This window comes from Falco punctatus (genome assembly GCF_963210335.1).
Source record: "Falco punctatus genome assembly, chromosome: Z".
Lineage (NCBI taxonomy): Eukaryota > Metazoa > Chordata > Aves > Falconiformes > Falconidae > Falco > Falco punctatus.
In genome coordinates, this window is record NC_137586.1 from 67729387 (window position 1) to 67749151 (window position 19765).

General features: G+C 36.8%; 1 protein-coding gene across 2 annotated transcripts in view; it reads right to left on the reverse strand.

Moving 5' to 3' along the window:
* COMMD10 (COMM domain containing 10) overlaps positions 1 to 19765 on the reverse strand; it is a 118967-nt gene that overhangs the window by 58375 nt on the left and 40827 nt on the right. Inside the window, exon 6 of one of the 2 annotated variants that reach the window (XM_080372087.1) lies at positions 9552 to 9617. The exons of the other annotated variant lie outside the window; for it this stretch is intronic. Coding sequence (XP_080228213.1) covers positions 9552 to 9617 — 66 coding nt within the window. The remainder of the gene's footprint in view (positions 1 to 9551; positions 9618 to 19765) is intronic. 2 annotated transcript variants of the gene reach the window in all.

Consider the following 19765-nt stretch of genomic DNA (forward strand, 5'->3'; position numbering starts at 1 on the left):
GGCCAGAATTCAGCTGTCCTCTTTTCTGGTGGCCTGTGTGTTACCCATATTCCAAGCTCAGACACCACTTTTTTGACTGTCATTCCTGTCACATTTTCTCTTTTCCTATGTACAGTGCAGAAGCACAAGTCTATTTGCATGAAATTCCCTATAAAACCTTCTCACTCTGAGGCACTCCTCAGCTCAGGGACTCTAGCCCAAAGGTTAAAACACCATTTTCTGACATAAGCACATGTACCTAAAGGTGTATAAGCAGTTTTCCAAGCTCTTCCTTCAAAAAAACCTGCAGAGTATTTTTAACATCTGCAATACATCCCAATACAGCAGCACCAGACACCAACTTCATAGATCATGCTGTTCTGCATAATTAACCAGTCTGCCAATTCTAGCTTTTTCTCCCCAACCTTTATATCATAATCCCACAGAAAGCTGGTAATAAACTAACATCTGTTCCATGCTGCATTGTAACAAACTAAATCAACTAGTCAACTACTCTAACCACACTATTTATGTCAGCAAGCTCCAAGCATCCTGGGCAACTTACATAGATTTCAGTTTTTAAAGAAACACATAATTTTCCCATGTAACATGTATTTAAACACAAACACAAAACCCCTGTATCATACCAATAATACATTTTAGTATTTAAAGGCTAAAAAGCTAACCCATTTTAAAAATAAGGTTCCTATTTGAAGATATGTAAATAATGGTGTTCAAAGTTATAACACCTGAAACGAGCGAGTTCTCTCCAATTTGCTCAGTAACTTTTCACCATCAATTAGAACCAGCTAAGATCACGCACCTGAGTCATTACACAGACCAGACAACAGGTTGATACATGCTGTTGCAATCCATCTCATACCTAAATCTTTCCAATCTAGTCTGTATACTACACCTGTAATACTTAAATAAACCTACAGTTAGCAGCCTAGCAGGGCAGCTATTATTTTCCAACGTGGGGGCAGTGGACTGTCAAAACACTGCTTGTCCTACCCAGAAGTCATGTATTATCCTAAAGAAGAGCATTACGCTATCAAAAGCCGTATGTTAAGAAAGATCCACAGCCAAAACTCGAAAGCAGATTAGCAATGGCCTGTCTCGGCAATGACCCAGAGTATCTGGCATACTAGTTACTCACGTTAATCTGGCTAGATTAGGCACATCGCAAATCCCTTTTCTCCACACCCTCAACGATTCTTACCTAGCTAGCGGTAGGAACACACACACATATTCTTAAACTGTGGAGACACTAGTGGAAGACTACACTACTTAAACCTGGCTGCAGATTTAGAGGTCAAGCTAGCATGTATTTTTGTACTTTAAAAACAGGTGGTAATAGAATTTGGACGTATCTAAACACAGGAATTGTATGCTTAGTTACCAATGTGAACTATACAGACCACTGACACAACCACAAGCCTCTTCTTTAGGTACTGTCCATGGCAGCCAGGAAAGGTAATGCTCTTTGGATATGGAGAGGTATTTTCATTCACTATGAAAACAGAACAGGTATATTTTAATATCTAATCCAGTATTCATCCTAAACTTCACTGAAATTGGGAAATTTTTTCCCCCAATTTCAACAACTGTTGTACTGATCATATGAACAATTAGGAAGTACTTTTCCTTCCAGTTTGCAAGAGCTTGCACTTGCAGATACTGTGCTAACACAATGATCCTAATTACTGCTGTTATTGAAAACTCAGAGCCAGTTTTTGTAGGCACTTGAAGCCAAATTTGGCTTGGCCAATTATGGCTTCTTTATGTTATTCCCTTGCTAGCTAGGTTTACTCCTTTTCAGCTAAATTCAGTCTGCATCATTTTCTAACGAAAAGATCCTAAGCGATGCATATGTCATTCATTTTGTAAAAAACGTAACTGTCTCCATCTAATATGTGGCCCAGCCTCATGCATGCATACAGTGAAAAGAAAAATGTATTAAGGAGGGTAGCATGACGACCATGGAGAGAAAATCAAGTGTAAATACTGATTTGGTATGAGAGAATATGTAACTGGGAAGAGACGGTGTACCTTGCTGCTTTGAGAGCTACATTCCTGGAGAGAAATATCAAGCTGCTGCTCTTTCAGAATCAGGTATACTTAGAAGTCTCTCTGCATGGACAATATTGATTTGGAGGCATTCCTTATGTAATGACCATCTGTAACGTTATAATTAGACTGAGCAGCATACGTGCTGGATTCCTTTCCAACTCTGCAGACATGCAGCCCTCCACCTATAACGGGCATATGAGGTGTCTTTGGCAATGACCTTTCATTGTGTGATTTGTCCTTACAGGCTAAATATACAGGCTATATACATTCTCTGCTTAAATGTATTTAGTCTTCTTTGGAAGTATACAATAATCTCAGCTGGCACCAATATTTTCACTGGTTCTCTAAAAATCACTCATTTAGCATGAATTATATGATTACTGAATTTACTTGACTCACTAATTAACATTATGAAAGATTCCATGACAAAAAATGAAGAAGATATAATGATAATCTAAATGTTGAGGAATTTGGTTTTTCTTAAATAGCCACTTTAAAATTACCTTTATAAAACAGTAACAACACTGATTTTCTGTTTCTAACAACAATACTGACCTGGGGAAGACCCTGTTGATACAAGAGCTACAAAAAGATGGCATGTTTTTTTCCTAATGTAGGATTTGCTCGTTAGCATTGAAATAGATCAAGAAAAGTTTCTATTTTAATGGCAGTCTTTGAAAAAAGAAGACTGAGGAAAATAGCTAAAATAATACACTAAACTTCTAAATCAAATGTGACATTGAAAATCTAGTAATTCTTTTTGTGGCTTTTTCCTTAAACTCCAAAAGAATATCACGCATTTGTGGATAGAAAACATGAAGTTAATAACACAAGCGAATATATTTTTTTAAATTAGTATTTACACAACAAGAAGAACCACAAGTTTAAAATCACAAGCTATACAGGTGCTCTCCCCTCTGGAAATCCAACCAGGCATTTACAATGATATAAAGCACAGTATGGATCTTCAGAGTATCAGGAGTGAGCTCTACAAAAACATGATGGTTTTGTCCATGTGCCTCAATTTCTCAGTGACGTGAGAACTGTGCAACACAACCACACAACAGCTTTATCTGATTGCAGTAACTGTTAACAATGTCCAGTTTGTTAATACTCACCAACTACTGGTGACTATGTGAAGCACAATCTCAGACTAAAAATATGTATCTGCATCCCAAGATGACAGCCTTCCAACGGATTGCCTTTTTTGTTCTCTTTTCTAGATGTGACTTGTTCTGTCCAAAACCCAGATTTGAAGCACACCAACTAGAAGTTGTGAGAAACTGTCTACAGCATACATCTCCACCACAATTTTCAAGTTTCAGTGCCTTCCTCTTCTTCCCTGATCATGTAACACCTTTACGTACATGACTTCAATACTCAGTTTAAGTAAAATACATGACTTTCAGATGAAGCTATGGCACAGGTAAAATGACAGTTTGTTAAAAGCAGTAGAAATGCACAGCAAAGTGCCATGCTCTCTTGCTATTCTACCCAAAAGAACTTTTAAATAATTTCAGCACACCATATGACCAGAAAAAAATTCATAATGTCCTTTTTCTGCAAGATGAACATGACTACCTGTGATAAAACTTAAGTCTCAATTATTATGAAGATCATGGCTCACTATTTAGCCTGAAGTAAAACATACATTAATGCTGTTCTTCCTTTGTAACACTCCTTCTTCTCAAGATGGAACATAAAAGAAAGAAACCCCAGCCCAGAAGCAGGAAAGCTGCTGCAGACAGCATTGGCTCAAAGCACAGAAAACAGCTAGCCAGAGAAAGCCTCCAGGGCACCACCAGAGCCAGCTAGCCAGAGGAAGCACCAGTAAAGAAACCTCACTGGGATGAGACAGTTGACTTGACAACACGATGCATCCTATAATGTCTGACTAGGACTTTCCCTCTGATGTAAAAACTTGGGGGACACTTCTGAGACAGCAGCGAGTGGAGACCAACAGTGTGTTGCAAACAGCATCCAGACCAGTAATCCTAAACCATAACCCTTGATAGAGGTGAAAGCTGTTTGATAACAAATACCTCATCACAAAGGTGTATTGCACAGTACAAACAATACAAACCAAATACATTCAAAACCCCCTGCTTTCTGGACACTACTAAGCATGGCTTCCCTCCTAGGATTCTTCCTTTTGAAAACATAACCACTTTAATGATCCCTGCACTTAATACGAAACTTCACTTGGAGGCCAATAAATTTGACTAGGAGCACCCAGCTGTTCCTTAGATGGTAAAAAAAAACCTACAAAGAAACAAACAAAACAAAACAAAAAAAACCCAACACCCTAAAACCAAAAGTATGTTCAAGCTGCTGACGTATTTCCTACAAAAAAAATGGTATGGAATTAAATTCCAACTAATACAACATTAATAGAAAGCTGAGCTGGAATAAGATGCACAATAAGAACAGTATAAAACTAAAATTCAAATCAGTGTTTTATTGAACAATGCATGTTTGTGCTGTATTTCAGAAAAAAATATTATTATTCAATGTAAATAAGAGTATCATGGAAGTTAAAGGTATATTCCTAAAAAGTACACATAAAAATGAAACAACCAGCAAAACCACCCTTTCTCCTGTCATTATTGAGCTTATAAAATATTTGTAACATTTTTGTTGCAAAACTTCATGAAGCACTTCCTTTCCCACTCTTCAGATACTGTGAAAACTTCAAAGCAATGTGGAAGCTTCAATGGATATGAAGTAACAGCTGTGTTCTTTTAAACAGAGTTCTGAAATTAATTAAGCTGAAATACTGCAGAAGATGCTACAATAGGAAAAAGCTGATGAACTTATAACTGCATTTCAACTGGGAACACTGTGGGAGAGTTGTGGGGGTTTTTTTCATACAGCAGCCAATGCTTATGGGCATTTAGAAGACTGTTAAAAGTAACTGGAAGAAGTAAGCAGGCCACAACTGTACACATCTGTGAAAGGTGAACACTGAGATAAGCAGCTTAGGTGTGTTGATAAACCTGCTCGAAAGTGGGTTTGCTTTACATATAGCTTTTTTTCTGAGTCGGTTTTATTTTCTGTGTGCTGAAGCCTTACACTCTGATTAGAAACCAACTTCTAATTGTGCTGAACATACTTTGAACAGGAGCATTTAATATGCACCATTTTCTCCTTACTATATTTAGCAGCTCTAGATGATAAAGTTCATTTTCTACCACTTTACCACCTGTAGGGTAGTTACAGTAATGGTGCAAACAAGGAGAACAAATGCCTGGCTGAAACAGGCATTAATGAAACAGCAGACAGTTCTCTGCTGCAGAAAGGTGCAAATGTGAAGACCAGCTCTCCAGACTAAAACTGCCCCCTGTATCTGCAAATAATTAGCTGCACTGAAGTGAATAGGTTATACATGCAGTTTTCTTTATGTGTGGTTCAGTATTTCCCACATGCGGTTCAAACTTACTGTACCTAAGAAGTCCCTTAGACCTAAATCACAGTTTCACACTTTACCAGATTAAATTTAATTAAACACAAAACACAAGTAGAAGAAACCAGAACATAGATGCTTGTTGTATTATGAAGGCTACATGCAGCATGTATGCTCACTTTGATGAGAAAATTTGCATTTTTCAAGCTTTTGTTTTCATTTTTTTAAAAACTTGAGTGATTTATTACTTATTTTTCAGTGAAGGGGGTTGGGGGCTATATTTCCAATACTTGTCTTGACAGATTAAAATAAATGTGTTTCTTTTAGAAAGATTACACTATCCCAGTGGTACAGATTTTCATGTGTAGATTATCCGCACTGTAAAATACAATCACTTCAAATTGTAAATGAAAATAAAATAGACAGTTATATCAACCTGTGCCAGACCTGCACAAGAGAACATCTGTATAGCTGTCCAGCTATGTTTCAGTGAGTATTTTATCCAACTTCCAGACATCACAATGCTCAAAGCATCATTTATTAACATACTTTATAAACATTCTAATAACCTTTTTCCTTCTTGAAGCAAATCAGGTAACACGAGAACAGAATCTCTGATCTGAAAGCTTCAATTTTTTAAAAGCTGGAATGAATCCTGACCTGAATGTTAACATTTTTGTCCACCATCCTCTTCATACAAGAAAAGATTCACTGTTTTCCTACAAAGAATCACTCTTTATGAGTAATCCAGTAACAGCAACATGGATGTTGGTGTTCAAAAGAAACATTCCAAACAGGTACGCAAGTTCTCGTATTTCTGTCTGGTAACTACGGTGAAGGCTGTCCTTTCAGACAACAAGGAGAAAAGAGCTCGCTCCTCTTTAGAAGACACAAAGCCTAAGATTCTCACACAAAACCTGGGAGAAAAAGACAAACTGAAAAATTAATGTTAAAAATACCAAAGCCTGCAGCACTATGAGCACTTAATGCAAGTGTTGCATTGGTCTGCAAAAGTATGTCCACTCACATGGCGTTGCACATTGCAAGCATGGCAAGGTAAACTTGCTCCATACACAAATCTCAAATCATGGCAAAGTGTTGCAGATCCTCTGATATAACAATGTTTTTTGGAAGGCCGCAGATGCAAATGTTACCTTAGTCCTCAATGTTTGACTATTCCTTAGGGGTTTGTTGGTTTTTTTTAAAAAAAAGTACTTCCATGCTCTCATATTCCAGAAAATCATAAAAGAAAACTTACTTATAACTTGTAAAAACATGAAGTACTTTAAGCACAGCATAAGAAATTCATAAGAAAGACCACGTCAGTCGTAGCTGAACGTGAAAATAAACTTTTTGTCTTCATTTTTAAGGTTTGCTTCATTATTCTGTGAGTTGATAAAAAAGTAAGTTTTAGTATACTGAGTAAAATTTGGCAGCGGTGAGGAACCACTTGTGTACTTGTTCCTCTTACCTTACAATTCTTTCCTCCTACAGGCTGAGTTAATTAAAGCCAAAACATTTCTAAAACATGCACAATGGATACATTTTAAGTTTATGATGAAGGAAACTCGTAGAGTGTTTATAATGTGTGATGACCTAAAAAGCTGCTGTTCAATAATGAATGAGGCTCTGTAACTTGGCCTTGGTGCTACCAGATCTGCAGACTACCACTGCAATGTTAATAAGGTATCAGCTTATACTTTTTTTTTAAACCCCTAGTGGTAATTAAAACAACCTCTGATTTAGAGTTTAATTAAGAAACAACATAATGGGATAATAAAAATACTATATGAAAAGCTTAACATTTTCAGTCTGAATATCTCAAGTCAACTAGCAGACTGTACTGCGTGTCTTTTAAAGGAGCACTGCCACCCCTTATTACTGGCTTCCCACATATTTTTTTAGAAAAATCCCTTTCCTGGATGCAGAAGGGGGGAGTAACTGATTTTTTAAAAAACCTCTTGAAGCAAGGAAATTAATATAATCCAAAAGTTTGATGGTGGGTTTGGTTCCAGTTTGTTGTTTTAAATTTTCTTAACAAATGTGACTGAATATCTGGCAGCTCTAAAAAACTAAGCTGTTGGACTAAGTCACATGGTATATAATTGTCATCCAGTATTTTAACATGAAAACCCTCACGGGTCATCTTCTGTACAAAAATCTTGCTCCCTTTTGCTCTGCAGTGTCATTGCCCACTTCCACTGTATACACTGCAGCACTGTGGTGCTGCATGAGTACTCCAAATTATTGCTGGGTCAGTCAGCACAAATATATATCTGTATGTTTTATGGAATTTGCCCCAAACAAGGAATCAACATAATAACGTCTTTATCACAGTAACAGTAATGATATTTTTTTGCACCTACTCAACATTTTCTTCTAAATCACAACAAAAAATTTCCTGGTTTTTCTTGTCACAGCAGCAGAATACAATCAGCCTCTGTGGTTTCATTAGTGCTAATGCAGAACTTGAATGTATGTCTACTTTACTAATTACATTAACCAATTGCTCACTGAAGTGATCTCTGTGGGTCCTGATACAAAATCATGCAGGGAGAATCCCAAAATAAAGCAGAGGGGAATTCCCAGTAGCTTCCTCTTAGACTAATTCAATGTAAAACTGGGGAAATTGATTACTTATTGAATCATGGCTCAGCTTGCTACACAAAGCTGAATTTCAGCATTTTCAATTCATATATTTCAGTATTTTCAATAGTTCACATCTGTGTTGGACAAGTAAGTTGAAATGGCCAGAGATTCAGGGCAAGATATATCAAGCTAGAACAAGGGAGGCAATCTCACACAAGAAAATGTCATCTTTTCAAAGTTAACGTTATTTTATAAGAAGGCCACAACCGAACCTGACAACTGAGACACCACTTAGGAAATCGTCACCTAAATTTAAACTGGTAAGTAAGTTTAAAAGCAAAAACACAAATAAAGGAATACTGAAAATTCAGGACAATAATTTACAATTACTTTCTGTGAAACTCCTATCTCCAATGTTGTCTTCATCCCGCTTTGCCTGAAGGACAGAAGTAATGAGAACTACAGAGCTCTAATTTTCAAGTGCAAGAGTATTTCAGTGTGTTCTACCCCAAAGCAGTGCATTCTGGAGTATTTTCAGGCAATATTGTAGAAGTAATCTGTATGCTCTCCATTCCACACTGAAAACAGCTGGCTGGAGGTCCATCAGCATATAAATTAAGAAGTAACACAGGTCTTCTTTTGTTTGCAATGAGTGAAGGACCAACAAAAAAGTATAAGCACAAAGCTCCAGAACTTAATCATCTTACAGGACAAGAGAAAAAACAAGTAATTACATATTTATCCCCTGCTTTTCCAAGCTATCTGTCCTCAATGCAATGTAAAAACAGTACAAACAATGGCAGGTTATCTTTTTTTCCCCCACTAAGTGCTGCCCAGTTTGTGAGGTCACACTGTATGCCTACTGTAGTGGTAATTTTTTTCTGCAAACACATCATCACAAGAACTCACTAATTTCCAGTGAAATCTGAACTCACAAGCAAAATGTTCTCATTGAGACACAAGCTCAGCTAACACCACCAACACCACAGTCTTTAGTCATAAACTGTGGTCCCACCCACAACAGAAAAACCACATTTTTCAAACCCGTACATGTAAATAAAAATTCATAGCCACTGTGGATATCAGGTTTTATTCTCACTGACGTGTAGGCTTCTTCCAAGGCCACAGAAGCATCCTCCATGGATACAATGGTTTGCACAGAGAGCACATGGTCTCTTTCCCTATCCACCTTTTACCTCCTTTTCTTTCTCTTTTTGTCTGACCTGAAGCTAGTGTAATACAAACATTGAGCCTATTTGCCTTTTAACTAATAAGATACCATGTGCCAAACCACTATTATAGGTAAATTGTTGGGGGTTTTCACTTTTTGTTGTTGTTGGACAGAAGGCAGGAAGAGAGAAGGAAATGTGCTTGGTTTTTTGTATTTACAACTGTTGAAAACCAGAAAACACAGGAGAAATCACAAACTCCATAACCACAAGAAAACAATCTATATTGCACGTAATTTTGATATGTGAGAAGGAGTATCAGCCTACTGCTTCCTTACCTTTAAAACATCAAAGATGCAGCCAGTCGGCCAGTTATTAAAAGACTTTTGAGACAGTAATGTTCTCTGCAAAATAGCACACAGATTATTTTAAGTGTCACTACAGTTTAACTGTTGCCACTAGGGAAAGCAGAAACATTTTGTTCCAGTTTGTTCCTCTAGTGTGGTTTTGCTGAAAAAAACACCTGTGTTTCATTTCTAGTATAACCTACTACAGAAAACATAGCTTAACCTTTTCTCCCCCATCTCCCACTCATGCTTCACTTATTTAAAAAAGCTCAATTTTCTTGACTTGGGTCTTGCTGCACTTTTCCCCTCTCCTTAGACCCATCTGGAGCTGTGAAGATGTCCCTTCTTCCATTAAAGCCTTTTATTTTATAGTACTTATCTATTTTTAAGACTTAGATGTTTCAGTCAATATGAGGCATTACAGTAGAAAATAATTGTTGTGATCTGTTCTTCTGTGTTGCTTAATGAAGTAAAAAGGAAAGTTGTATGGCAGTTTGGCAGTCTTACTGGCTGTGAAGTGTCATTAAGTAAGAGATGGCAAGTTTTATCACGCACCTCTGACTACTAAATTCACAAAACAAACAGAAGGTTTACCATGGGAGGCAGAGAGAGATCAGGCAATATCCTCAAGTCACTCTTCCAGTAAAACAGCGTGTGGTTACTAAAATTGCTATGGGAACATGGGAGTTCATCAGAAACATACAGTTCTAGGTGAAAATGTTCCTTAACCTTTTACATTACCACTACTACAAAATAAAACAAGGTGTAGAAAATCTGGTGCTTGTATACTAGGAAAAAACTAAAAACACTACATTAAAAACAGTGTCATGCTAAAATGTTTTATGCAGTCTTTGCTGTTAAGCTGTAGTATTTGATTACAAAAAGAAAGTCTCCACATGTGTCCTCCAGTAGTGCACTTCACTTGATTTTAACACATGCTTTAATTGCAGCTGAAACGGCCACAGTGAAGGGGTAAATAAGAGACAACTGTTTTATTTGGAGCCAGTGCTGCATGCAATTATTTTGCTCAATGGACTACTCATAGGATTTTGGAGGGAAGTTGTATTTGGGTATCTCCACTGGGCACAAAATTTCTGCTCTGAGTTCCCTCGATGTTTTATGGTCCCTCCATAATCAAAGTGTATTAAAAAAAAAAAAAAGAAACAACAACAAAAAAAAGTCCTTCAGCCAAAAAAACCTGCTAAATTCACCAGAACTGCCACGTTATTCATAGTTTCTCTAAATCACATATCCTGTTCCCAAATATTCGCAGTTTGTGAAACAAGGGCTTACTCCCTCTAAACACCAATTAATAAGTATCTTTCAGGACACAGTGAAACAGTATTCCTCCAAGACTGCTACTACAGCACCTTCACAAATACATTTGGATTTTACATTGTTGCACTAAGGAAGCTCTTCAGTGCTTTCTGCAAAAGGGCCAAAATGTGGTCTGGAAATGAATATAAATGTCAATTATTAAAACCAATATTCCAAACAAAGAATTCAGGTTACCCAGGTTATCTGAATTATCAAACCTGGCTTCTCAAAATGCAAATGAAGCCTTCTAAACTAAATCTAACACCAAAAAGGAAAACAAACAAACAAACAAACAAAAAACCCCAAGACTTTTAATTATCCATGTAGCATATTTCTTTCTGGTTCCTCTCATTTACCCCATTAGGACAATAGTCATTTAAAGTGACAGCAGACAGCATTTGAAATTTTTATGACTTTTCCAATGTCATGGGTATCATGGACATGATTTAATAAACCAGCCCAGTTGGGCTGATGAAGCACAAGGAATGAATTAGTCTCTTGCTCATTAAAAAAAAAAATAAATAAATTCATCAAGAAAAAAATAAATAACTTGCACAAGCTTTTTTGCTTACAACATGCAAGCTATCTATTGGATTATTTTCTTTTAAAAATTACTAGCAGAAATACAGAGAACTGATTACACTGGTGACTGCATGTATCTGGAATATGCTAAGTATGAAATTTGGCCACAGAGCCTTGGCAAACATGAAAATAACCAAACCAAGAATATAAGGCTAATAATAATGCAGAAAGATTCCCGTTACATAGGGAATCTTTCTTCATAAGAAATATTTTCTATAACCTTGATATCCTGATGACAGTGTATATAATAAATTATTCAAACAATAATGAGTATGTTTGGCATCCAAAGACTTGAAAGACAGGATTATGTATTTGGTTAAAACTACTCTAAAAATTATGCCTTGTTGTCAGAAAGCACCAGAACTCCTACGCCACAAGTAGCTCTAAAACATCTCCTGCCTGTATGCCACACTGATGTAGGCACAAATGGCTTCCGTGAAAGCAGCTCTTGGAGAAAGCAAGGCAACACACCCCAGAAATTTTAGGACTAGCTCAGCTCCATCCTCTATCCACCTCTTCCACCTCCAGATTCTCTGCTTCTATAAAACCTTATTTTACAAAATACAGCCATACTGAGATGTGTATCTTAAATTTCACTTACACTGTTTTTAATTATGCCATAAACATCGTAATTGTCAAAACCCACTCATCCACTCACCCACCAGTCTGATGTGTGTGTCATATTTGTATTGCCAAAAGTAAGACATCAAGAAGTAAGCTGCAATAATACAGTCCAGACTTGCACAATGGCTACAGAACAAAATTAAAAGACAATAAAAGAATGTGTGAATTTCTCACTTTGAAGTATTGGCCGTGTCTCAGACACACTTATTTATTATTTCAAAGTATATGACAGTGTAAGAATAGTTCAGATTGCATCAACTGTTCCAACACACACTCCAAACACCCTTGTTCCCCTCTGTTCACAAGAACTAGAATTAAGAAGACATCCTGCTTCCCAGCAGAAAGTACTTAGGTTATATGCCTGAACTTACGGCCAATGCATGGCAAGATCTTTTCCTAATATTCTACCTCTGTGTGCATTAGTCTGTTTCAGATTAAAGAACTGAGATTTATTTTTTTTCTTGTAAAGCTTTTAACAATCTACACATAGAAATCATACTGGAAACAGTATGTCAGAATTCCAACAGACTTTATTCACAAACGCATTCTTTTCAAAATGTAATTCCACTCCTAATCCACAACTGCCTGCTACTGTTTAAGTTGTACACCTAAAAGGTCTATTTTGTCTTTGAGAGCACCGACAGAGAGGAAAAGAAAAAAATACCCAGATCCCTACTCCACTGCAAAGACTGTTTAATTATGATAAAGAAAGGGTTAATTATGTGTTCCTAATTTTTTTCAGGAGTTTAATTTAAGTATTGAATTGATAAAATTGACAAGACGTCAAGGGGAGGGGGGCACATATTAGAAGCAAGAGGTAGAACCTTTCTGTGCTTGGTACTTTTTCCTTTAAACAAAACATAATTTTTAGATTACATAAGTGAGAAAGGCAAAAGTGTTATTATTCCTGCTATGTTCTGTAATGAGCACAACATCACCTGCAGGTTAGGATGCAGTTTCATGTGAAATTTTAGTAGTACCTTCCACTGGCAGAATACCACTGTTAAAAGAAGATAAAAGTGTCCCAGAAAAACCCTGCCTTTGGGCTTAGCCTGACAGTAATTAATACGTTACATTTTATCTATAAACTTTTTCAATTTATTAAATATAGCGATATCACATTTTAAAACCATATTTCTATTCCTTACACTTCATGAAACTAAATGTGAATTCAGTCTAATAATTGGCTTGTACATTTTGGTTTTACAGACCATCTTCTAATCGGTTTAAAAAACCACCCTACGTACACAAGACAGCCTCAGAAATGCAGCCATCCGCTACTCCACTTTCCCTAGCAAGCTGTCTGGCTTCTCCATCTTCATTCACCATTCTCACATTAGTGTTTGCAGTGGACTGAAAGAAGGTAAGTGCTTTGACTATACCTTGAAGGGAAAGCACATCACCACAACCCCTTACCTCTGACTTGCTTGGGGAGGCACCGCAAACATACAGGCGCAGTCCCTGGTGCCACGGGACGGAGCACGTTGAAGTACTGGGGACTGTGCATCCAAACGACGGCTTAGCACACCAACCTGCTGCCTGTACATCTGTTTACAAAGCAGCACTGAGCCAGCAATGGCCCACAGGTTTATGGTCATTCCTGTGTCACACTGCAACTTGGGTGTAGGTGAAACTAGGTACACAGCCTGACCCACTGAAGGTAAGACAACACGCAATTTTAGCAGTGTATTAAAACAAAGAATATTGCTGTTTGTTACTTGTGAACAGGAGGGGCAAAGCTATACAGAAGCCAGATCTTCCACAGCTTTTTCTACAGAGCATTAGCACTGTATTAAAATCAGCATCTAAGGAAAGAGCTGCAGAATTACAAGACATATCAGTTACCACGTTAAAATACTGGTATGAGGAAATATGAAAGGGCTAGACTAAAATCAAGAACTGCATTTAGCAATAGTCTGAAGGAACATTTTCAAATTGTGGCAAAAATCTGCTATTTTGACGTACAACAAAGATGGATCCTGGTCAAAAGGAATTGATAAATGTGTAACTTATTTAGACACAAAGCAACAACACAAAAAAATGCACTACTGATTTCAGACCTTAGGGAAATTACTCATAAAAGTTGCCTATCACAATAGTGTACTTTCCCAATGCAGAATACTGCAGATTTCAGAGACAAGTCTGCAGCAAATTGAGGTTAGTATTTAAAATACTGAAGTTTTTCAGAAATGCACTAATACTTTTAACATATAATCTTCATGTCCCACTCACCGAATGTGAAATCAGATTACAGGTTCATAGAAGTAATAGAAAACAAAGTTTCCTTGAAACGCTACTCTGCTTATTGGTCCTAAACAAACTTAAATCACCACTATAAATCTTAAAATAAACTAAGTCAATAATCACAGAGTGACAAGAGGTCAGAATCCAGGTCCCAAACTGTTTGTTTCCTGCACTACAAGTTTTGCCTAGTAACTGCAACTACAAATATATGCCCAAATGCTATTTTTGTAGAATATTAAATGTGGAATACTACAAAACTTGCACTCCAGGCACAAAGCTACTATTGCCTCTGGTCCTTTATCCAGTATATTGGTTTCATCTCATTTCAGTGCTCCTCATTGTGCACGTTTTACCTAATTACTATAATGCCCAGGTTACGCTAACTATAGTAATACTGGTTAACACTTGACATAGATCCCAAGTCTTCCAGGTTCTGAGCAACTCATTGTTTTCCATTATCTAGTAGAGACTGGGTGATTTTAATGAGAATCAATTTCAGTGAAGAACTCATCTGCAATGCTATAGCGCTTTCCTACATCTTTCATTAAGTAGCATTTCTAATGAAAATTCACTTGGGCATCTTAACACAATACCCAGAATGGAAAATGTGACAAACTGACTAGAATCATATGGTTTTTAGAAAGGGCCAAAACAAATTGGGAATCTTTCACAAAAGCTAAGTGCAACTCTTATCTAGTGAAGAGACACTTTGATTTGTGGATTTAATATTTCTATTGCTTTCCTCCTCTAAAAGGGTGGTCCCACCTTTGACCCTCTCTGGAACCTTGGTGTTCTTGCCTACTTTTCTTGTTTAAACAAAACAGAGCAGATTAAATACAAAATTAGTCATGACTCTATTCAGCTTTTTTCAGGACTCTGCAGAAGAGTCTAGTTACATCTTTATAGCTGAAATCTCTTCGTAACTGGAGAGTAGTTAAGCTTGGAACAGGCCTCAGGAGATCATCTGGCCCAGCCATCACCACTCTCCCTGTAGCTCTGAAAGGCCAAGTATTTTGCTTCACAGAGCATTTTCAACATATAGCTTCCCTAGAAATGTCCACCTCTAACATCTTACTGAAGGACAGCACTTTCACAATGTGAAAATTTAAATCTCTTTTAAACCTTCCTGCTACAGAACCACATAAACTGTTCCTTCCAAATTTAATTTAGCCATTTTCAGTGATGTTCTCAACTTTTTCCCCTCCAACATGAAAATCTTATTTAAAATACTAATTGAAAACATTGAAATCCTTTTGATAATAATCACTATCAGCTTAGACAAGAATCTGAGTTTCAGTAGTAGTTGCCTTAATCACTTTATTCCTTTTTATCTTTTCCTCATAACTTCATCATATTTTACTTTCTGTATTACTGCACACGTTGCAACATCCTGTATTTCTGTGATTTCCTTACATCAATTTCCTACAAATCAATTACTAGTTGAGAAAACAAAGTGGTAGGCTAATTCCTGCAGTTCAAAGAAGGTTTTGCTCCTCCGCCATTCATTTCCTGCCTTGATCAATTTCATACATTCCATGTCACTCTTGATCCTTTACCCAAAACTATCTTGGCAATTGTCTCTTATCTGTTACTAATGTGCATAATATCTACTCTAAATGTGTTCCATATTGACATTTCCGTAATTTCCATTCCTCTCCCCCTCCTATTTTCTCTTTCATAATACATGTGAATTACTATCAGGTAACTTTCTTATAATTGCTATTTAATACCTGTATCTTTTAGATGTCTATATTTTACTTACAAATCATATTCTTCTTTTTGTATTCTTTGGCTTATGTATGGACACAAGAGAAAACTATTTTAAAACAGATACAGTAGCATGAGATAAGCTCACCACCTGTAAAACTCTGTGTGCAAACTTTATGCATAAAGCTCTTTGCAACTTGGATCACTTGGAGTAAAAATAATATTATTTTAAGGTTGAGCATATGAATGACACTACTAGTAACAGAAAAAAAATCTAATCAAATAGCACTTCAGACAAACATGTTCAAACACAATTACAAAAAAAACCCACTAAAATCAAAATGGTTAGTAATTTCCTGCTTTTAAAATTTGTAGGTATTCTTGAAATATTTGTCTCTCCATCTCTTGATTTCATTAACAAGAAATGCAAATGCATCAACCTTCATAAATTCCATGCAAGTCCATTTCTGCCTCCGAAAACAGTTAAGTTTTATGAGCTTACCAAAAGTCTTCCTGACCTTTGTATTGGTAGCAATAATGAAGGCACAAACATACACATACAAGACTCTCACTTTTATCCACACCTAATAAATGGATAACATTTGTCCACAAGTAAAATGTTAGTCTGAAGACTGCCTACTAATATCTGGGAAACTACTGCTATTCTGGTAAGTGTAAGTCCAACAACCTTGAAAAAGAAGTGTAATGGTTAAAAACAGGGCACAGTTTCCAATTTAATTTTCTTTGCTAAGTCACACCCCTCCTCATGCTGACAACTCATAACCACCTGCAAACCACTGCCTCTTTCCTTCTGTCAGTGCAATTTTTTTGTAGGGCCCACTGGAAACTTAAGCACTCATAATTTCTAGAAACCTCTAGGCCATCGGTTTTGTTTCATTTTCTAATTAGTTTCAGGGATCCATTTTGCAGTGTAGCTTTACAAACATATTGGCACAACTAAGACGGTGGTGAACTGCATTTGCCAGCCTTTCTTCCACCTACTAAAGAAGAAAACACACACTTGGGGTTTCGATGGCTTTAGATGGAGAATCAATATACTTCTCAACAGCCAGCAGGAGGAAAGCATTTTGTTTTGCTTTTATTTCCAAGGTTCATCTCTGCAATCACAGTTTGTTCCACTGCTTTTATGCTTGCCTTGAAGTACACTTGACAACTGTTGACATAGGCATCTAATCACATGCAAAAAAAAACCCACTTTGGTTAAGCAACTTTCAGGTTTAGAGTCTGCATCAGTAATTTCAGAATGAAAACATCTCCAACACTCTAACAAGAGCAACCAAGGAAACTCAGTCCCACACTGTGCTATTCCCTGTGATGCGTGTTTCAAAGGTAACTTTTTCCTTCTCAGTCAAGGATTTCCTGCCCCTTTGCGGACTGGTTTCCAGGAGCTATGCAGCCCACAGACAAAAGTCATGGAATTTAAGCAAACAGATTTCATTGTCACTCACACATCTGCAGACCCTCACTATATATATATATATATATATATATATATATAAACTTTTATTTATTTATTTACAAGTTTGAATAGGGATTTTAATTACAATCCAAAAATCATTGGAAAAATCCTTTTGGTCACCTCACCCACCCTTCTGCTAGTACAGGAGCATGCTTTGTGTTCTACTCTCTGGAAATTTTTTTCCTGTTTTATATGAAGCATTCATCTGCCTAGGGGCAGATTATTAACCTTCAGAAAGTGGAGAGTACACAGCTGATTCCCTGTACTAGATTCAAGACTAGAAGAAGGCCCAGCCAAGCACTCTCTCCCAAGTGCATTATTTCAGCATCTGGACTGCTTGCTCTCCGCAGTGACCAAGAGTATTATCTGCTTGGCATTTAATGACCTGACCTTAAATCTGAATGCTTATAATCAATTAGTGTTTGGGAAAAAAATCCAGGACTTCTATGAGAAACAATCAGCAAAAATGAAATGGTAACTTTTACACAGTTTAAATCAATTGAACTTGTCATTTAAACTTGAAAGGGATTTTGTGGGACAAATTTAAAAAGACACTTTTCTAGCCCAAAGGGTTTCTTCTCAACATATTCCGAACATTTTTACACTCAGTAAAGAGTATTCTTTAACCAAATAAAAACCCCACACACATACCCCAAAAAAACGCCACTGGAAAGAGTATTTTAATGGACACATACGAATTAGGTGCAAATGATAAGGAAACGGTGACACGATGTAACTTGATCATTACTTTTTAAAAATATTATAAATGTATTACCACAAAGTGAAAGAATAATTTTCTTTTCGGAAGCTGTGAGGTAATATGAAGATATTAACATATTTTGTACATGTACAATGGCAGATCAATTTTGCACCTGCTGGTAAATCAGCACATTACTGGATATTGCTTCCAGTGGCAATAATAACCTACAGTTTTCCTAAGATTCACACTCTCCCTACCCTGTAACTTCTGTGAAAGAATTAAACAGATGCCAATTCCACGTAACTCTGAAAATGGGAAATGCTTATTTTTATATAAAGACACATACTAAAGTAATAGTACTTTGGTTTCGAGCTGCAAAGCTCTTTTTACAGTTTTATAGGCTGACGCATGTTTGGTCCACAATTCTTATTTCTTTCTTTAGTTTAAAAAAAAAAAAAAAGCTAACGCTGAAAGCACATTACTGAAGTGCTTCAGAAAACACTGGGAAAAACAGAATGCTGATTTTTTTCCATTGTCTGAAGCCACATCATTATAAAAAGCCAGAAGTCTGTCAAATTTGCAAGTTTTGAGCATCTTTATAAATACTCACATTAACAAAAATATTCAAGTTACTTCAACAAATTCAAAGCTGGGTTATATTGGATTTGAATGTTTTGAAAACAAACTATTTCATTGCAAAGAAGGGAAGAAAGGGTTTAGAACAATGCTTCTGTCTATCCACAAAGAACAGATATACTAGACGCCTTTTTTGAGGGTTTTGTTGTTGTTGTTATATCCTTCCTCTGCCTTACTATTTCCACACATCTTTGAAAGATCTGCTGTTGGTCTGTGGTTTACCCCTTGATCGCAGTCAAGGTCTTCCCCTCAAAAAGCAGTAAACACAAGTGTACTCTGTCCTAGGCAGGCATCGCAGGCCTCAGTCTTAGAAGTCAAAGGTGGCTCCAAGCTCTTTGTGACTCCCTCGAGGCCACAGAAGCATACAATTGCTATTTGAAATGGTAATGTGGATTTTAAAGCACCACTAAAAAATTAAATTCAAATTATGCTACACTTGAATTTTCAAGAGCTTTTCAGAATGACTTTTCAGATACCAGGTTGAGAACAAAGCACTGCATCATGTGGCATAATGCTTCTCACAGTGCGTTTCTTCCATGTATGTTAAACATCCTCATCCTTACCCCAAAAAATCTCTGTAGGTTCACGTCAGCTTCAGTTAACTCTCAATGACCAACACTTCCTTGCTGCTCTATTGCTGTTAATTGCCTTTACTGCCTCCATTGGACTCTATGATCTTTAGGGTTTTTTTCCAACCTGAATGATTCTATAATTCTATGCACTTCTGCTCTTTGTTATACTGTTCTCAGACCACACTGTGCCAGCTTACCTGAGTCTGCCTGGCTACAGTACCCTTGGCAAAACAATTCACTCCAAAAGAGAAGCTCCTTGCTGCTGCAACAAGCAGTTCTCCTGAAAAGGTTTAGCGTTAAACATTTCTCCTGTATGTGTCTCAATATATCTGCATTTGGAAAG